Source organism: Sphaeroforma arctica (genome assembly GCF_001186125.1).
Source record: "Sphaeroforma arctica JP610 unplaced genomic scaffold supercont1.112, whole genome shotgun sequence".
In the NCBI taxonomy this organism is placed as follows: domain Eukaryota; class Ichthyosporea; order Ichthyophonida; genus Sphaeroforma; species Sphaeroforma arctica.
Genome location: NW_014040446.1, coordinates 105,668 through 121,400, shown reverse-complemented (window position 1 = coordinate 121,400; position 15,733 = coordinate 105,668). Strand labels below are relative to the sequence as shown.

Below are 15,733 nucleotides of genomic sequence, written 5' to 3'. Positions count from 1 at the left end.
ACAGAGTTCACAATATGGAAGTCGCATACAGCAAGTTGTGTGTATTTATGTATTAGGTGCATTTCGATTACGCACAAGTACAATACAGTGTCGTGTGAGTTACTACTCAAGTATATTCTAAGAAATTCATACCTCAATTACGTAATTGTTTACTGCAGTAATCGCAGAAAGATATAAATCAGTGTCAGATTACCACGTAATATAACAAGACTTGTTGTACAATATTGTCGACTAGTGTCTTAAAACGAGTACACGAATACATCTTGTTCTATCAAATCGACGGAAGAGATCTCCACAACGCTGTAAGTTCTCTTGTGGTAATTAAATCAGATAGCACATATGACTATAAGTTGTCAGGGTTGTGTCTGAATACACTCAGCATAGTGATGGATATTTGCAGCAGTAACTAGTGCAAGCTGAGTAGTTTATAATCTGCACGTTACAGATCTGCTATGTGTAGCTATAATCTAAATGAATGTTGATTTAAAGTCGATAAGTTCATTGATCCCTAGTAACAATAGCACGCACAGCAGTGACACTAACAACGATGTTATATATATATATGAGCATACACATATTCGTGATATTTGTTCAGTAACAGTGTGCCAAGTTTGATTGAATATTGGTTAGTTACGCAGCAGTATGGACCACAAATTCAATTCGTAGAAACACACATATTTGTGGCACTGTGAAAAGACCGAGCATACAATTTTCACTGTACAAACTTAATTTTTGAAAATTCATTACATCAACATACCCTTCTATAGTACCAACTGCATGCCTTGAAACCTTATGTCTAGATTATCCGAATCCAAGCATCTCATTTCAGAACTTACAGGCAAGAATTCGGTCCCGAGCACCTCGCAATGACTTCAGCATTCATCGACGATTTCTGTAGGTCAACACCGTCATATTCGCCGCCTGGAAGGATTCTCTCCTTGAAGCGATCGCCGTCCAAGCTCTTGAGTGCCCATCCATACTCACTCGACATGGTGTCTTTGATCTCGTGCGTGTCACACTATTAATGCCTCTTCCTACATAACAATTCCCTAGTGTGGAGTAGCTCGCTACAATGTTGTATGCTGTTGTATTTATAATTAGAGGCAAGTGAAATTCAAGTGGTTGCGTGTGTGTATATTATGTGTGTGAATATTATGTGCACACGTAAGATCGTCGGGGTCAGGGAAACAGGAGTGTAGTGAATATGATTTTTATTATTTGTGAGAGAGATTTAGATCAAAATCGAACCAAATATTAATACTCCAAACATAGGTTGTATTCAGAGTCGGCAAGATATACTCATTTGAGGGCCCAAGTTGTCCTGGTTTTATGGAAAAAATAAATATTAAATACTGTGCCATTCGCTGCACTTGCTAAATTTCGTCTAATAGTCCAATATTTTCGGAGGTTCGGCATCACATCGGGACTGATCGGTTCAGGGAGTTACAACGACACGCTCAAATATTGTCCATTTTTGAGCTTTTATTGGCATTTACGGCTCGCTCCAGGACCTGGATTGCATGATCCAATTTTTTCTATCAAAATTCGAAGCCCCCGAAATCCGAATCTTCTCCACTCCAAATAAAATATGATACAGCTGATCTAACCACATTACGCCCTAAATATAGTTCTATTGGTCTACAAATAGGTACATTTTTTGAGGCAGCCTAACTGTCACAAATTGTCCTATTTTTCACTTTGTGTTAGTTGTGAATAGTTTCAAATCTCCTTTTCATTAAAAAAGGTCAATTTCTCAGGTGCGAATTTGGAAATTTTTCACAGTCGATTTGCCCCCGATATACTTTAAAACGCTTTAAAAAAATACAAAACTTTTTGCGTTTACATTTTTTATAAAGTTTATAACATATAGGCAAAATTGTATTGAGCAGCAGCTGATTACAAAAAGAGACTTTTTATTACATCCCATGTGGCCGTGAGCCATGACTCCATGAGGCCATGACATGAACTCTTTTATTGTTCAGACCTCCTATATTTAGATTTTTTTATAGGTGAAATCACTGAAATGAGCATCCAATAATCCAATAAATATGGTATGTACTGAAAATAATAGTCTGAAATCTTTCTATCCCTCGCAATTTCGGTCCTTTTTATCCAATACCGTAAGAGGTAAAACTTTCTACTCGTAAAACTCGATTTACTCACTGTATGAGTTATAGTACTCCAAATCTTAAATTTATTTTGTTTTATAAAAAATGCCAAACAGAACCATTTCGACTTCCGTTTTCCCTTTTCAGTGTTTTGAGATATGTATGTTTTGTTCTATGTATTTTTTTTCTTGCAGTGTTTTGACTGTGAGTTGTGAGATTGTGTGACTTGTGACTTGTGACTTGTGACTTGTGACTTGTGAAATGTGAAGTTGTAATTTTTTCTTAATTGGATAGTACTTTCTTGAAATGAAATATTATGACGTAATATACTGTGCTTTATTAACATTATTGCGTAAGTAAAAGAGTCAGAGTGTACTCCAATCAACTAAATACTTACGGTATATATATGAGTTGACTCCTGTCTCCTGAGTCCTGACTCCTGAGGACTGTGGTAAACATATATTTTTTTATTATTTTTAAATATATGCAAAGACAAACTGCAAAGTAAAAATATTAGAAACTTGTTGTTCAGCGTGACAGAGTGAATCTGTGAGACTGTGAGTTAGTGACAGTGACGAACTGACGCCTGACAGGCTGACGGACGCCCGGACGGCTAAGCTCATAACGTTATGGGGGTACGGGAAAGAAGTTGAACGTAAACGCATACGTTTTCAATTTACAACGTTATAACGGTTTTAATGTGATCAGAAGGGTCTACCTAAAAGTTCTTATATAGGACTGATTCGTATCGTGAACATGGTACACACTTCAATATTTACCTAGGAGCATACAAAGGACCGCAAATGAAATAAAAGTTGAACGGAAGCGTATATCTATTCGATTTATAAAAGTTTTAACGGAAAACGGTTCGAGGTTAGCCGGACGGTCGTCATCGAAAATTTTCATATAGCAGAACCATTTTTATTTTTATTTTATTTTTAAATGTTTTTTCTCTTTTTTTTTGGACATACATAAATCGTCCTACGGACGTTTTAAATAGTTCGTTCAGTCATATTTTCTTGAAAACTCTTAAGCCAACCATAAATATACCCACCTTTTATACCCACTATAACTATACCAACCGTTTCGCCCACCTGAATCTATAACCACCTTTTATCCCCACCTTGTTTTATAACCACCTTTTATCCCCACCTTGTTTTATAACCACCTTTTATCCCCACCTTTGCCGTATAACCACCTTTTATCCCCACCTTTGTCGAAACACCAATTATGCTCTGTGACTGAATTTAATGACGATTTTTTTTTACGAATCATATCAAACCGACTTCCTGGTAAGGGTCGTTCTTAACGAGGGGTTCTACAAAGACTTACGGGGAGCTGGGTATATACACACCCAACAAAGGACATGAGCGAGGGTTATGAACTGGACAGGAGGCGGCCGGATACAACCGACCATCGTGCGCCACATCAGGGCGTGTCAGAGGATCGTACGAGTCACCTATCTTCCCAAAACTCCGATTCAGGCCCGTATGCTGGAGATAGTACAGCAGGGGCTGGGCAGGCTTCGCGCTTGGGTGCGGTAGACAATTGGAACAGCTTTCACCAGAGGGACCATGCGGCTGGAGGACAGTCGTATGTATATAATGCCGCCCCACCTTCAGATAACTACCAAGTGCAGAGACTTGCAGACACGCTGCCAGCCTCAGAAGTGGTCAGGTTATTAGCCACCGGTGGCGATCGCCCTACTACACATACGAAGATGGATACCATTGGGGACACAGAAGTGAGCATTGCCACTCCAGCCAGTACGCCTACTCGAAGTACAGGTATTGGGGTGCCAGAACCCACCTTGCAGCCCACGCATACCCAAGTACATGGTACCACTACAAGTGCAACAGTCGGCGTGTGTCCGTATAACGCTTCTGAGAATGACTCTGTGCAGTTAAATGGAATTGCCCTGAGCCAGCTACCAGTCGCTGCAGACCACAGCCATATAACGGATCACGCCACATCTTTTGCTGATGTGGTTACACCTTCGCGGGATGTCAATACTGAACAACCTCCGACCTATTCTGAAACGAAAAGTAGCGCTGGGCTCGTATTTGAAGACGAAGAACGTATCTTGACACCTGCTGGTAATGCTATGGATAACACTTTGGACAATGCGGGTAATTCTAGACACGTATTGGAAGGCGAAGAAAGTACCTTGCCACCTGCTGGTAGTGTATTAGATCAGGCTCTGGTCCGTGCGGGTGGCGCTTGTCGCGTAACGGAGGGCGAAGAGTATATATCGACACTTGGTGTTAATGTGGTGGATCCGGAATTCGTGCACATGGCACGTGCAAAGGACTCTGTTGAACAGGAGGTGGTTGTTTGTGGCAATAATGAAACTCCAGAAGCAGTCCTCCCGTCATCATCACTAGTACACGATGTAGACTTCGATGCGGAACACATCGCAAGAGTTGGTGAACAGGGTAGCGAAGACGTGTGTGCGGGAGACCTACTAGTGGTAGGTAATGGTGAAGCAACTGCTAGTACAGAACTTCACTCAGAAGACATAGCGACAAGCAGGATATCAAGCAGCGATAGCACCCCACCCAGAGAGGTGACAGATGAGTGTAGCGCTAAGCCGATTGAAGGGTTATATGATAGTCCGAATGAGTTAGTGGGGATCCCGTGTATATATGATACTGGCAGTGTGGATGCATATGAGACGGTAATGAGCGAACCTGGCCTGCCTGAGAAAGAAATGCTTTCTGTCAAACACGCTTCCAGATTGGTGCAGAGCACGGACAGTACTCACAGTGAGCATAGAGTCATCGCTGATAACGACCTTGATGCGGATATGTCTAAGGAGATACCGAACTGGTTAAAGGACCCAGAAGTGGGTGTTAGCACAGACGTACCCATAATGAGACCTGTTTATACTTGTCCTTCAGATATAAATCTCGATGCGAGCCAATCACAAGACGGAGCGACTGAGGCTGACGGGAACGCCTTGGCGACTGTAGCACGCAAACACATGCATGAGCTGCGTGTGTTGCGGTCCCTCATGTCGGACCCGAACGAAGAAAAAGGGACTGGTTTTGTCCCAAGTACTGATAGCTCACACCAAGCACGTCCTTATGCAGGTGCAAAAAGGATGGAATTAGACCGGCTTCGAGCGGCGCAAACGAAACGAGAACAGAATGCCCTTAGTGTGACGATACAAGTCATGCTGTTGGAATACGAGATAGAACTCATGCGTACGTACACCCTTATGGCCACGCACCCCTCTCCTTCAGGCATATCTGATCAAGGTATTGATGTTGTGCGTGGTATCCAGTCGACGGTGGAGGACACTCAAAGTGGTGCGGTTGAAGTAGAGGGTGGGGCTCAGTCGCTGTATAGCTGTGTTTCCGCTGCACCCGGGAGAATGCTTGTGAACGGGCTAGTTGAACACGAGCATGTGCTTACGGATACACATGCGCGAGACGAGTCAGGAGTATTAAACATAGTGCAAGCACAGGCGCTTCCTTTGCCTGCCCTGCCACTGGAGGCCTCTGATGTTGCAGACGTTGCTGATGGTATAGGCGTGGCTTATGCCACCAGATACGCAAGGGCTAACTGCGCAGCGCAACTTGAAGGGATTGGCTCTACGGACGAGTCGCCTGGGCACGCCGGTGGATGTACAGACGGTCTCACGGATGCTGCTTTAGTATTGGACAACAACCACCCAGATCAGATGGTGACGCCCCCGGATAGTAGTCCTGTGGTGGGGAAGCTAAACTCGGCAGACGGCATAGATGGCTATATGATGAATGGTAGTCTCCCAGACTGCCGACAGGCTCATGATTCAGTAACTTGTAGTTCGCCAAACGGTTATCCCAAGGAGGACAGTGGAAGTGCGGTACTACCAGAGGACGGCAGTTCTGTATGTAGCAAGGCTTTGGATGATACTCCCGTGCTAGGTCCTAGGGTTCTAATTGGGGTTGGACATATTACGGATGTCATTGACGCCGGAGATACAGAAATCAGAGAGAGGGATGGTAGTTCATTCCCGTATACTTCCAATCATGATAGCACAGGTACGGATGTCCTGGTAAAAAGTAGCGACAACACTACAGCACATAGTAGTCCCACTACCAAAGACACAGATGCTGAAGTCTTGACCGAAGGCAGTGCAACGAAGGTCGTCAGCAAGGATGAAGAGCACGGGGTGGGCAGCGTAGGTATAGATAACCTGGGTAAAAATAACGTAGGTACACCCCCGGATTGTGCGGCACCGGAGGGTACGGTCGGGGTCTTGCCTTCACATGGAATTACAAACCCAAACACTTCCGTAAGGCAATGTGTAACAGATGAGATGCACTGTGATAATGGCAGCAGCAGTGACTCTCGAGGGCCTCTAACCGAGGATACTACGGAGCGTGACACAGGTTACAGCACTGCTGGAGCTAGCATTACATCGCGAAGTGTCTTACTCGCGTCTGGTGTCGGTGTTGAAGGGCATGAAGTAGAACCTCAGCCGTATATGAACCCCGATCCCGTGATGAGCGATCCTGCGACCGGTAGGGCAGAGAGAGGGTCCGAGGCCTGGGCCTCAGCTGACAAAGGTATGTGTGTGGTTTCTGCTGAGAACAGTATCTCTGCGGACGACCCGGACGTATGGACACCTTTTGCGGAAGCCACGCCCGGCGCAGAGAGCATGGAGCACGCGACTGGAGAGTCTGACGGAGTGAGATTTGGCTCAGCTCATGAGGATGTGTGTGGTAGTGCGGTGGGAGAGGTTAAACAATTGGACACCCTGGAGGCGCCGCGGTCCTCCCCGGTAGCCCCGGTACCTGAATTCGTAGCGGACAAAACGGCCCCCGCACCAGCAGAATCGGTGCTAGTATCACGCCCGACGGCTGGTAGTGATGTGTGTTCTGTCACTGCTGAAGAAAGTATTGTAGCAGAGGAACCAGATAGCTGGACGCCCTTTGTAGATATCGGACCGAGATCCGACAATACGACACGCGGTACGACAGAGGAGTACTCGGAAGTGAATCCGATCGCACCTGCGTTGGGGCTTGTATCCGACGACAGTACAAGTGGGGACGTATCTCGCATTGACAGCGGTGATTTGGAAGTGAGGACTGGCGATAGGGAAGTCCCAGAAGTATCGGAGAAAGTGGAGTATGATCATGTGCCTGAAGCGGATGGGGTAGTAGGTAAACCCGATGAATGGTTGGAGGAACAAGAAGAAGGGTGCTTGGTTGAAGCTAGTATGGTGGTGGACAAGGCAGTGGCAAGGGATGAGACAGCTGCAGTAGGCGACTTAACCCCATCAACGACCCTTGAGCTGCAATCACTAGGTAGTTCCGAGGAACTAACACGGCTTGCACTACAACCTCAGCATTCCTCAGAAGAACCTGAGGATAGCAAATCACCTACAAGTATAACCGCAGCTGTGGCCCAAAATATTGCCAACCAGGTGACCCCGCACAACGCAACTGTGGAGGCCCTAAAGCCAGACGACGCCGCGGCCACAGTACTCGGTGTGGGTATGGAAGACGACGATTCCTCTAAACAGGTGCGTGTGTATGTAAGCGCTGGGTGGGTGTTAGCTGCACAGCGTGCTGCTCTCTTCTTTTCTGTGAGTGCCCGTTGTGTTGTGTTGTGTTGTGTTGTGTGCAATGCCAAGCCGCGTGAGGCGTGGGTGTTGGTTGTACCACTCACCCCTTCTGTCCCGGAGCTGGTAGAAAGTCTGTGCCGGACTCGTCTGGCCACCTGTATTCGAAATGCAATATGATTGGGCGCGTGTTGACAGTGTTTATTTGCTTCTCAGAGAAGAATGGACGAAATGTGCGCAGCTGCTCTGTTGAAGGTGGGAGCACGTTCTTCCATCCCCATCTTCGTTCCCACCAACGTCTCCGCCGGCAGTGCGGCCTTGCATAGGCCTCTAAAAACCCCCGGCCAGGACCAAAATACGCCCCACATCAATGTAGCTCATAACGAGGAACAAACATTAGATAAGCCCCAAGAAGACCCCTGTCAAGTTTCAAAACCCCCCGTCGCGGCTGTGGCCAAGACATTGGCAACTCGGTTCAGGACCACATGCGTGGTATACGCACCCACAACCGAGGCTCCAGACGATGGGCATTGCACCGACAGTTTACATTGGCCAGCCACCTACCACTCGCTGGTGCACTCTCCTTCGGGTAAGCTGTTTGTGCTGCAGAAGGTCTCCGCGTAAGGTTATACCCCACCGTCACCGTGCATACTTTTCTTTTCTTTCCGTTCCGTGTCGGTTCAAACGTGAACGGAAGTGTGGGTCGTTGCGTGCTCACGTGGCGTAGAGTTTTGGTATCGAATGCACACTGCGAAAGCACGGCCTATCGGTCCTTTGGACTTTAGAATTCGCACGTGGTGTGCAAATCGCGTCCCACACCCTAACCTAAACCCTCAAACCTGAGCCTAATTCACCTAATTCACACAAACGCCCTCAGTGATAGATACCTAACTGCATGTACACGGCTATTGCATCAACCCGACTCCGTACAGGCACCAAGCTACTTGAGCTGGAGGAGAACTTCGACAATGTCATCCATCGCTTGCGCATGCGCCGCAAGAAGGAGATGGTGCGGCAGAGGGCTGTGCACAAGAGTGAACGCGATGCGCTGTACACTAACCTGGGCGATTTGCTCAACGACGCCATTCTGCAGGAACAGGAGGCGTCGCAGAAGGATGAGGCGCAGCTGTTGAGGGTGAGTGTATTCTGTTTGTACGGGTGTGGGATGTTCTGGGTGTGCGTAGAAGGAGGCGCAGCTGTTGAGGGTGAGTGTATTCTGTTTGTGCGGGTGTTGTGGGTGTGCGTAGGAGGAGGCGCAGTTGTTGAGGTGAGTATGTTTTGTTTGTGCGGGTGTTGTGGGTGTGCATAGGAGGAGGCGCAGTTGTTGAGGTGAGGATATTTTGTTTTGTGTAGTGTGGGGTGTTGTGGGTGTGCGTTGGAGGAGGCGCAGTTGTTGAAGTGAGTATATTTTGTTTGTGGGGGTGTTGTGGGTGTGCGTAGGAGGAGGCGCATTTGTTGAGGTGAGTATATTTTGTTTGTATGGGTGTGGGCGTGTTGTGTGGGTACGAAGGAGGAGGTAGCTGTTGAAGGTATGTATCTTTTGTCTCTGTGAATGTGAGTGGGTGGGTGTGCGTGTGCGTATGCGGTTTACTTTACGTGTGTGAGAGTGTCTATGTGCGTGTGTTTGTTTTGTACCTGGGTGATCTGCTCAACAATGCTACACTGCAGCAACACGAGGCATGTTTTATACGTTTACGCATACAGATATGATATGTTCAAGCTATCTGTCCGAAGGGTGAAACTCTCCAAACCTTTGCAAGGGAGTATGAGAGCGGTTGTAAGCAGGCGTATATAACGTATATAACCTTCACACACCGCTATGTAGTCCCCACCACTTCCACCTGTGGAATGATGTTTTGTCACGCGTTGTCTAGTCTATCTGCACAGTACCGAGTGAATCTCGCTCCGTTTCCTGCACATACGGGACGTGAACAGGTCCGCACCGATCCCATGTATAATTACAGATGTATCCCCTAGATGACTAGATGTACACTCTAATTATCTATCTCTCTGAAGCTCAACCCAGGTTACCACCCATCCCTCCACCCCTGAAATACACACAGATACGCTGGCAGTCGAAGCTGGAGAGTGTGATGGATGCACAACGCAGACAACTGCGTGAGTGGGTGGGTAAGGGGGACTACACCTCAGCTGTAGTGTCTGATATGGAGGGGGATCTCAAGACCACCTCAGAAAGCGATCGGAGATGTTGCAAGTCGCGTACGGGTAGTGGACCGGTCCTAGATGTGAATGAGGTGGGTAGGGCATACGTATGTGTAACGTAGGTATCTGTATGCAAATCAGAGAATGTCAATGTTGGGGGGGCTCATGTATAAGGCCTAGTTTAAAGAGGTTATATTTCTAATACAACCTAACATAGCACGTGTAGGTAACACCCACTGCGCCTACAAGCGTACGCAAGACTAATCAAACACACCCGCCCCACAGACGCAGCAGGAGAGCTTCTCCATCCAGTTGGGGGCTCAGCGCAAAACGTCACATCTTCTGCGGTTGCTGTGCTGTGACATGCACGTGCTGCTCAGTCGCGAAGGGCCAGAGCTGAGACTACTGACAGCCATGTCGCTCTATTCCGATACGTTCAACGGCGTGGTGCTGCTGGTGGATGTGGACGCCCCCTACCGAGTAGGTGGACGGTGTGATGTTGTGTATAACTTTACCGTACACGCCGTTTCATAACGTTTTATGTGTATATAAGGGTGGTAAAATCTTGGGTAAAAGTGAAGGTAAGATCAAGTAGAAGTAAGTAGTGGTGCACGCTCAGGGGGAGTACAGTCATGCCAGAGTTACTATCGTATACGTTATTGTCACGTTATTGCTGATGGGATAAGTTTGTATGTATATGAGAATATCGATGGTGTCATGGTACGCTGCACAAACGCATCGTAGCAAATACTGAGATATGCCTACGTTCAGATGTCTGGATCTGTGTACATCAGAATCATTGGTGTCGAGTACGTTTATGTCAAGGTAGCTGGTGTCAAGTTACGTTTTGCGAGGTTTAGTAAATCGCTGTTTCTAAATTTTTGTCCATTTTCTGGGGATGGAATGTCCGCCGGGCTACCCTTTTATCGCATTGGCTTCATGCTTGAGCGGGTTGTGCACATTAGAGCGTGCGTCACTCAAAGCACGTAAATAGAACAAGTTTACGTTTGCTGCTTTGTTATTGTATATTCATGTTCAATTGCGTTTTTGGCATCGAGTCTTTGCATTTGAGATTGGTTTGGCCACCTATTGCAGCCATGAAAGGGCCGGGAAGTTGTCGTCCTACCAGTCTACGATCGATTTTGTATTCTATTTCAGGGCAAGTTCCTCCGTCTACCCTTAAAAGCCGTACAACCGTTGAACAGAAAATATCTTCACGATTTGAAGGCTAGAAAGAGTACTTTAGATTACAAAATCAGTCCAACCGGTCCTGGTGTAGGCTTTCGACAGGACAGGACATTTTTTAGCCTGTGCGTATAGAAGATAGCTCAAATCAACGCGTTTACAACTTCAAATCTGTACACATACAACAAAGTACATTTACAAGTGTATTTTTAGGTGCAATAGTGGCTTTGTTCCATTCGTGTGCACAGTTTAGAGGACCAGGTCCTTGATCTTTATCACACTGTGTGTATATAGATAATTATATCAGATCCAGGCATTCCTACGCCATAGTACATCACAATATTCATACCACTCCACTACAAGCGAGCGCCCCGTATTTGAGTGTTTTCAGGTGTGGTATTAACTGTGACCGTTCTCGTGCAGGACGCAGAGGGCCAAGCCTTTGTTAAGCTGTGCGAGCGCAGGACTGAGCTGCACTTCTCATCGTTCCGTCGTCAATTGGCTCAGGTGTGGGTGTGCTCCTCAATGCCGTATCAGCACTCATTTGTGTTGTGTTTGTTTCGCATTGGAGAAGTGCGTCATCCGTATATATTTATATATCTATATATATATCTATATATATTATAAATTATATAGGTATGTATGTATATATATATATACTTAAACGAAGCTTTTATATCACATATAGGAGTCTAAAGGGTCGTATGCATTAATTTGTCTGCTTGGTAGAATCACGCTACAAGGCTACCGAATCCAATGCGACAGGCTATGCTCGAAACATCTGCATTGTATTGTCGCGGCAAAAGTTACCAAATGCGAGAGAGAATTGCCTTTTTCCTTTTCGTTATACAACTACATCAACATCCAATAAGGAGTAAAAGTTCATCCCATCCGCAGTGATATTCGATAACGTTTATGCCAATCAAGAACGTTTATATCCCTTTAATAACGTTTATACCTATCAAAGACGTTCATACCCAGTCCTTCGACCAGACCCTAAACCGCCCCAGGCGTGCCGTGTATTTCGTATCTCAAGTTGGATCTTATCTGTGCCTCTCGTCGACGTACAGGTTCGCGAACATTCCGGTACCATGCTGCCGGGCGATTTCTACATCACACGCCACTCCAACCTGAACAATGTGTCTGTGGTGTACCATTTGATGGTCAACAGTGAAGTGATGTCGAAGACTATGAGCGCGGTATGTGAGGGACGGAAGGGCTCATATTGGTAGCCCTACTTTTAACCCCACTGCTGTATGTATGGTGGATTATTACATGGGCAACCCCACTTCTGTATGTATGGTAGATTATTTCATGGGCAACCACACTTCTGTATGCATGGTGATTATTACATGAGCAACCCCACCGCTGTATGCATGGTGAGTATTACATGGGCAACCACACTTCTGTATGCATGGTGATTACTACATGAGCAACCCCACCGCTGTATGCATGGTGAGTATTACATGGGCAATCCCATTTCTGTATGTATGGTGAGAGTATTGCTTGGGCAACCCCACTTCTATATGTATGGTGAATATCACATGGGCAACCCCACTTCTGTATGGATGCAGAATATTACATGGGCAATTCCACTTCTGTATGTATGGTGAGTATAACATAGGCAACCCCACTTCTGTATGCATGCAGAATATTACATGGGCAATCTCACTTCTGTATGTATGGTGGATATTGCTTGGGCAACCCCACTGCTGTATGTATGGCGAGTATTACTTGGGCAACTCAATATCTATATGTAGGATGAATATTACATGGGCAATCCCACTTCTGTATGTATGGAGAGTACTATATGGGCAACCTCACTTATGTATGTATGGAGAGTATTATATGGGCAACCTCACTTATGTATGTATGGTGAGTATTGCTTGTATGAACGGTTGTGCATCTGTGTGAGTGTGATGATTCAATACGCTACAGGAAAGCACTGTTTCTGAGTGGTGATGGTTGAGCATATGATGTGAGTATGTGTTTAGAGTGTATGCTGACTAGTCGATTGCCTATCCTGACAGTCGCGCTAAACGCATACAGGAATGCATGTGTGGCGAAATTGATTCCATGTGTGTAGTGAGTTGGATGACGAATCGATCGCTTGTCTGTAGAGTGTTGATGGAGTATTATAGTCTGTCCTGAGGTGCGCATATTTTTGGGCCACTTGGGCGTATCCATAACAAACGATTATTATCCTTAACAAATGGATATTATTCAATATTTTAATAACACCTAATAATACATGATATCATCTATATATTATCCAGGATATTTTTAACCAAATGTCCAACACATTTAGTTTGGCATGCTGTTTATGAGAGGGGCATCTCATGCCCTGCACTTTAGGTGTCTCTGCTACAGTCTACACCGATAGTTGTAGTCGTATTATCTTGTTATCGTCTAGTTCTTTGATACGGAAAAACGTTTGATGCCCAATCCTTATTACCGCTACAACGCTTTAAATGCTACAACCAATACCGACTGGCAGTTGGTGGACTTGTCATGATAGCCTGCTGGAAAGCTTGTGAAGCTGCAAACACCACTGATTCCACTTCCCATCCGATCGCACTATAGTTATGCGTCAGCCTTTTTGTATCATACATCAACTGCCTATTCGTTCACCATCGAGCCTGCCTATCAAGCGATGGACCACGAGTATCCCATCGAAATCAGTTCGGTACTACAAATAGCTTAGTCGGCATAGGCCTTTAATTGGGCCTGGCTCTACTACTTACGAGTCCGTCCTTTTACACCCCACACACACCACCCATTCACTCACCACCACACCCGCCTTCGTCCCACGGGGTCTGTCCCCAACCCAGCGGTCACCCATTCTCACGGGTCTGCGTAAGCTGATGTTGAACGCGTACCAACACAATGTGGCTTCCCTGACCGTGCCGCTGCTGTTTGTGAGTGCCTACACCCCTTCGCAGTGGGGAGAGGGTGTGAATGTGGACAGGTGGTGCCACACCCGGGCCGAGCTTGTCTTGAAGGCGGTGAAAGGTAGTCAGTCACTCTGTGCGTATAGTATAGTATACATGCCTTGTGTGTAGAGTGTTTGTAGTTTATATATATATATATTAAAACTCCGTATCGGTTTACTATTGTTAATGTGGTCGTGTTACTAGTACCACGGCTTGTTGTGCGTGCACTCACTCACCCATTTGTAATGTTGAGAGATACGCATGGGCAAAGATGCTTCTACACTCGTGCGGATCTCATCTCATGAGTCGTGCAAGGTATTGTTATCGCATCAAATGTATATTGTGTGTATTAGAGCATATATATGATATCTGATATTGTTGTTATATAAGACGTGTTTGTTGTGAGTATTAGAGCATATATATGATATCAGATATTGTTATTATATATGACGTGTTTGTTGTGTGTATTAGAGCGTATAAATGATATCAGGTATTCTTCTCGTGTATAAAGTGTATGTATATGATATCAGGAACTGATATATGTATATGTATATATGATATCAGGTATTAATGTTATATGTAGTGTATGTACAAGTGCATATAAATGATATCAGAAACTCTCATAAATATATGATATCAGGTATTATTGTTTTATGTAGTGTATGTGTAGTAGTGCATATATATGATAGCTTTGGATTCTATTTGCGAGTATATGCGCACCCTCGCAATAGCAAGAGGACGTGAAATTGAAAGGATGGTTCTATACTCGTTCACACCATCCCTGAACATGCCGATGGCACGGGCATGATTTATGGACTGTCTATCTTCTACATACATTGATGGATGGTGAATATCAAATGCTACACTCGTGGTATGATTTTTGAACTGTCTATCTCCTACATACGTTGATAGATGGTGAATACCATATGCTACACTCGTGGTATGCTACATGGACTGTCTACCTCATACATACATTGATAGATGGTGAATACCATATGCTACACTCGTGGTATGCTACATGGACTGTCTACCTCATACATACATTGATAGATGGTGAATAGCTTATGCTACACTCGTGGTATGATTTATGAACTGCCTATCTTCTACATACATTGATAGATGGTGAATAGCATATGCTACACTCGTGGTATGATACATTTAGGGTTTTACGGTTTTACCCTCTATCACCCGTCACTGACCTGATAGTCTTCTCAACACTCTCATCAACCCGACCATCCACAGGCTACATGAAGGAGTGTGCACCTTACACCACCAACAACCACTCCAGCACCATGCAGTTTCTACTGCCCGGGGCGTGTTCAAAGCGTTTCGATGCTTTCGCGAGCCAGCTGGATGGTAGGTAGACACACAACTGAAAACGTTAATTAATATTTTTTTCCTGATCTAGCCCTGAAAGTGGAGATGTGTATTCGTATGGCGTATATGCGATATCTACAACCTGAGTGAACGGTATCCTGAAATTATTTCTATCACGCTTCGAATGACTGGGCTTCTTATAAGGCGTGTATATACAGTCTGTAACTTGTAGGTATGTCTTGTGCTCTCATATGGCGTGTATATACAGTCTGTGACTTGTAGGTATGGCTTGAGTTCTCATATGGCGTGTATATACAGTCTGCCAATTGTAGGTATGGCTTGTACTCTCATATGGCGTGTATATACAGTCTGCCACTTGTAGGTATGGCTTGTGCTCTCATATGACGTGTATATATAATCTGCCACTTGTAGGTATGGCTTGTGCTCTTATATGGCGTGTATATACAGTCTGT

At 45.3% G+C, this 15,733-nt stretch overlaps 1 protein-coding gene across 1 annotated transcript; it reads left to right on the top strand.

Annotated features, from left to right (window-relative positions):
* Window positions 1-3,428: 3,428 nt before the first annotated feature.
* SARC_02483 (hypothetical protein) lies at window positions 3,429-15,307 on the top strand (the record flags this gene model as incomplete). Its single annotated transcript, XM_014303763.1, has 9 exons — window positions 3,429-7,623; window positions 7,879-8,251; window positions 8,595-8,797; window positions 9,726-9,917; window positions 10,111-10,305; window positions 11,434-11,517; window positions 12,081-12,209; window positions 13,842-14,022; window positions 15,186-15,307. Exons 1-9 carry the CDS (start codon window positions 3,475-3,477, stop codon window positions 15,305-15,307), a joined length of 5,628 nt encoding a protein of 1,875 aa, XP_014159238.1. The 5' UTR covers window positions 3,429-3,474.
* Window positions 15,308-15,733: the final 426 nt, after the last annotated feature.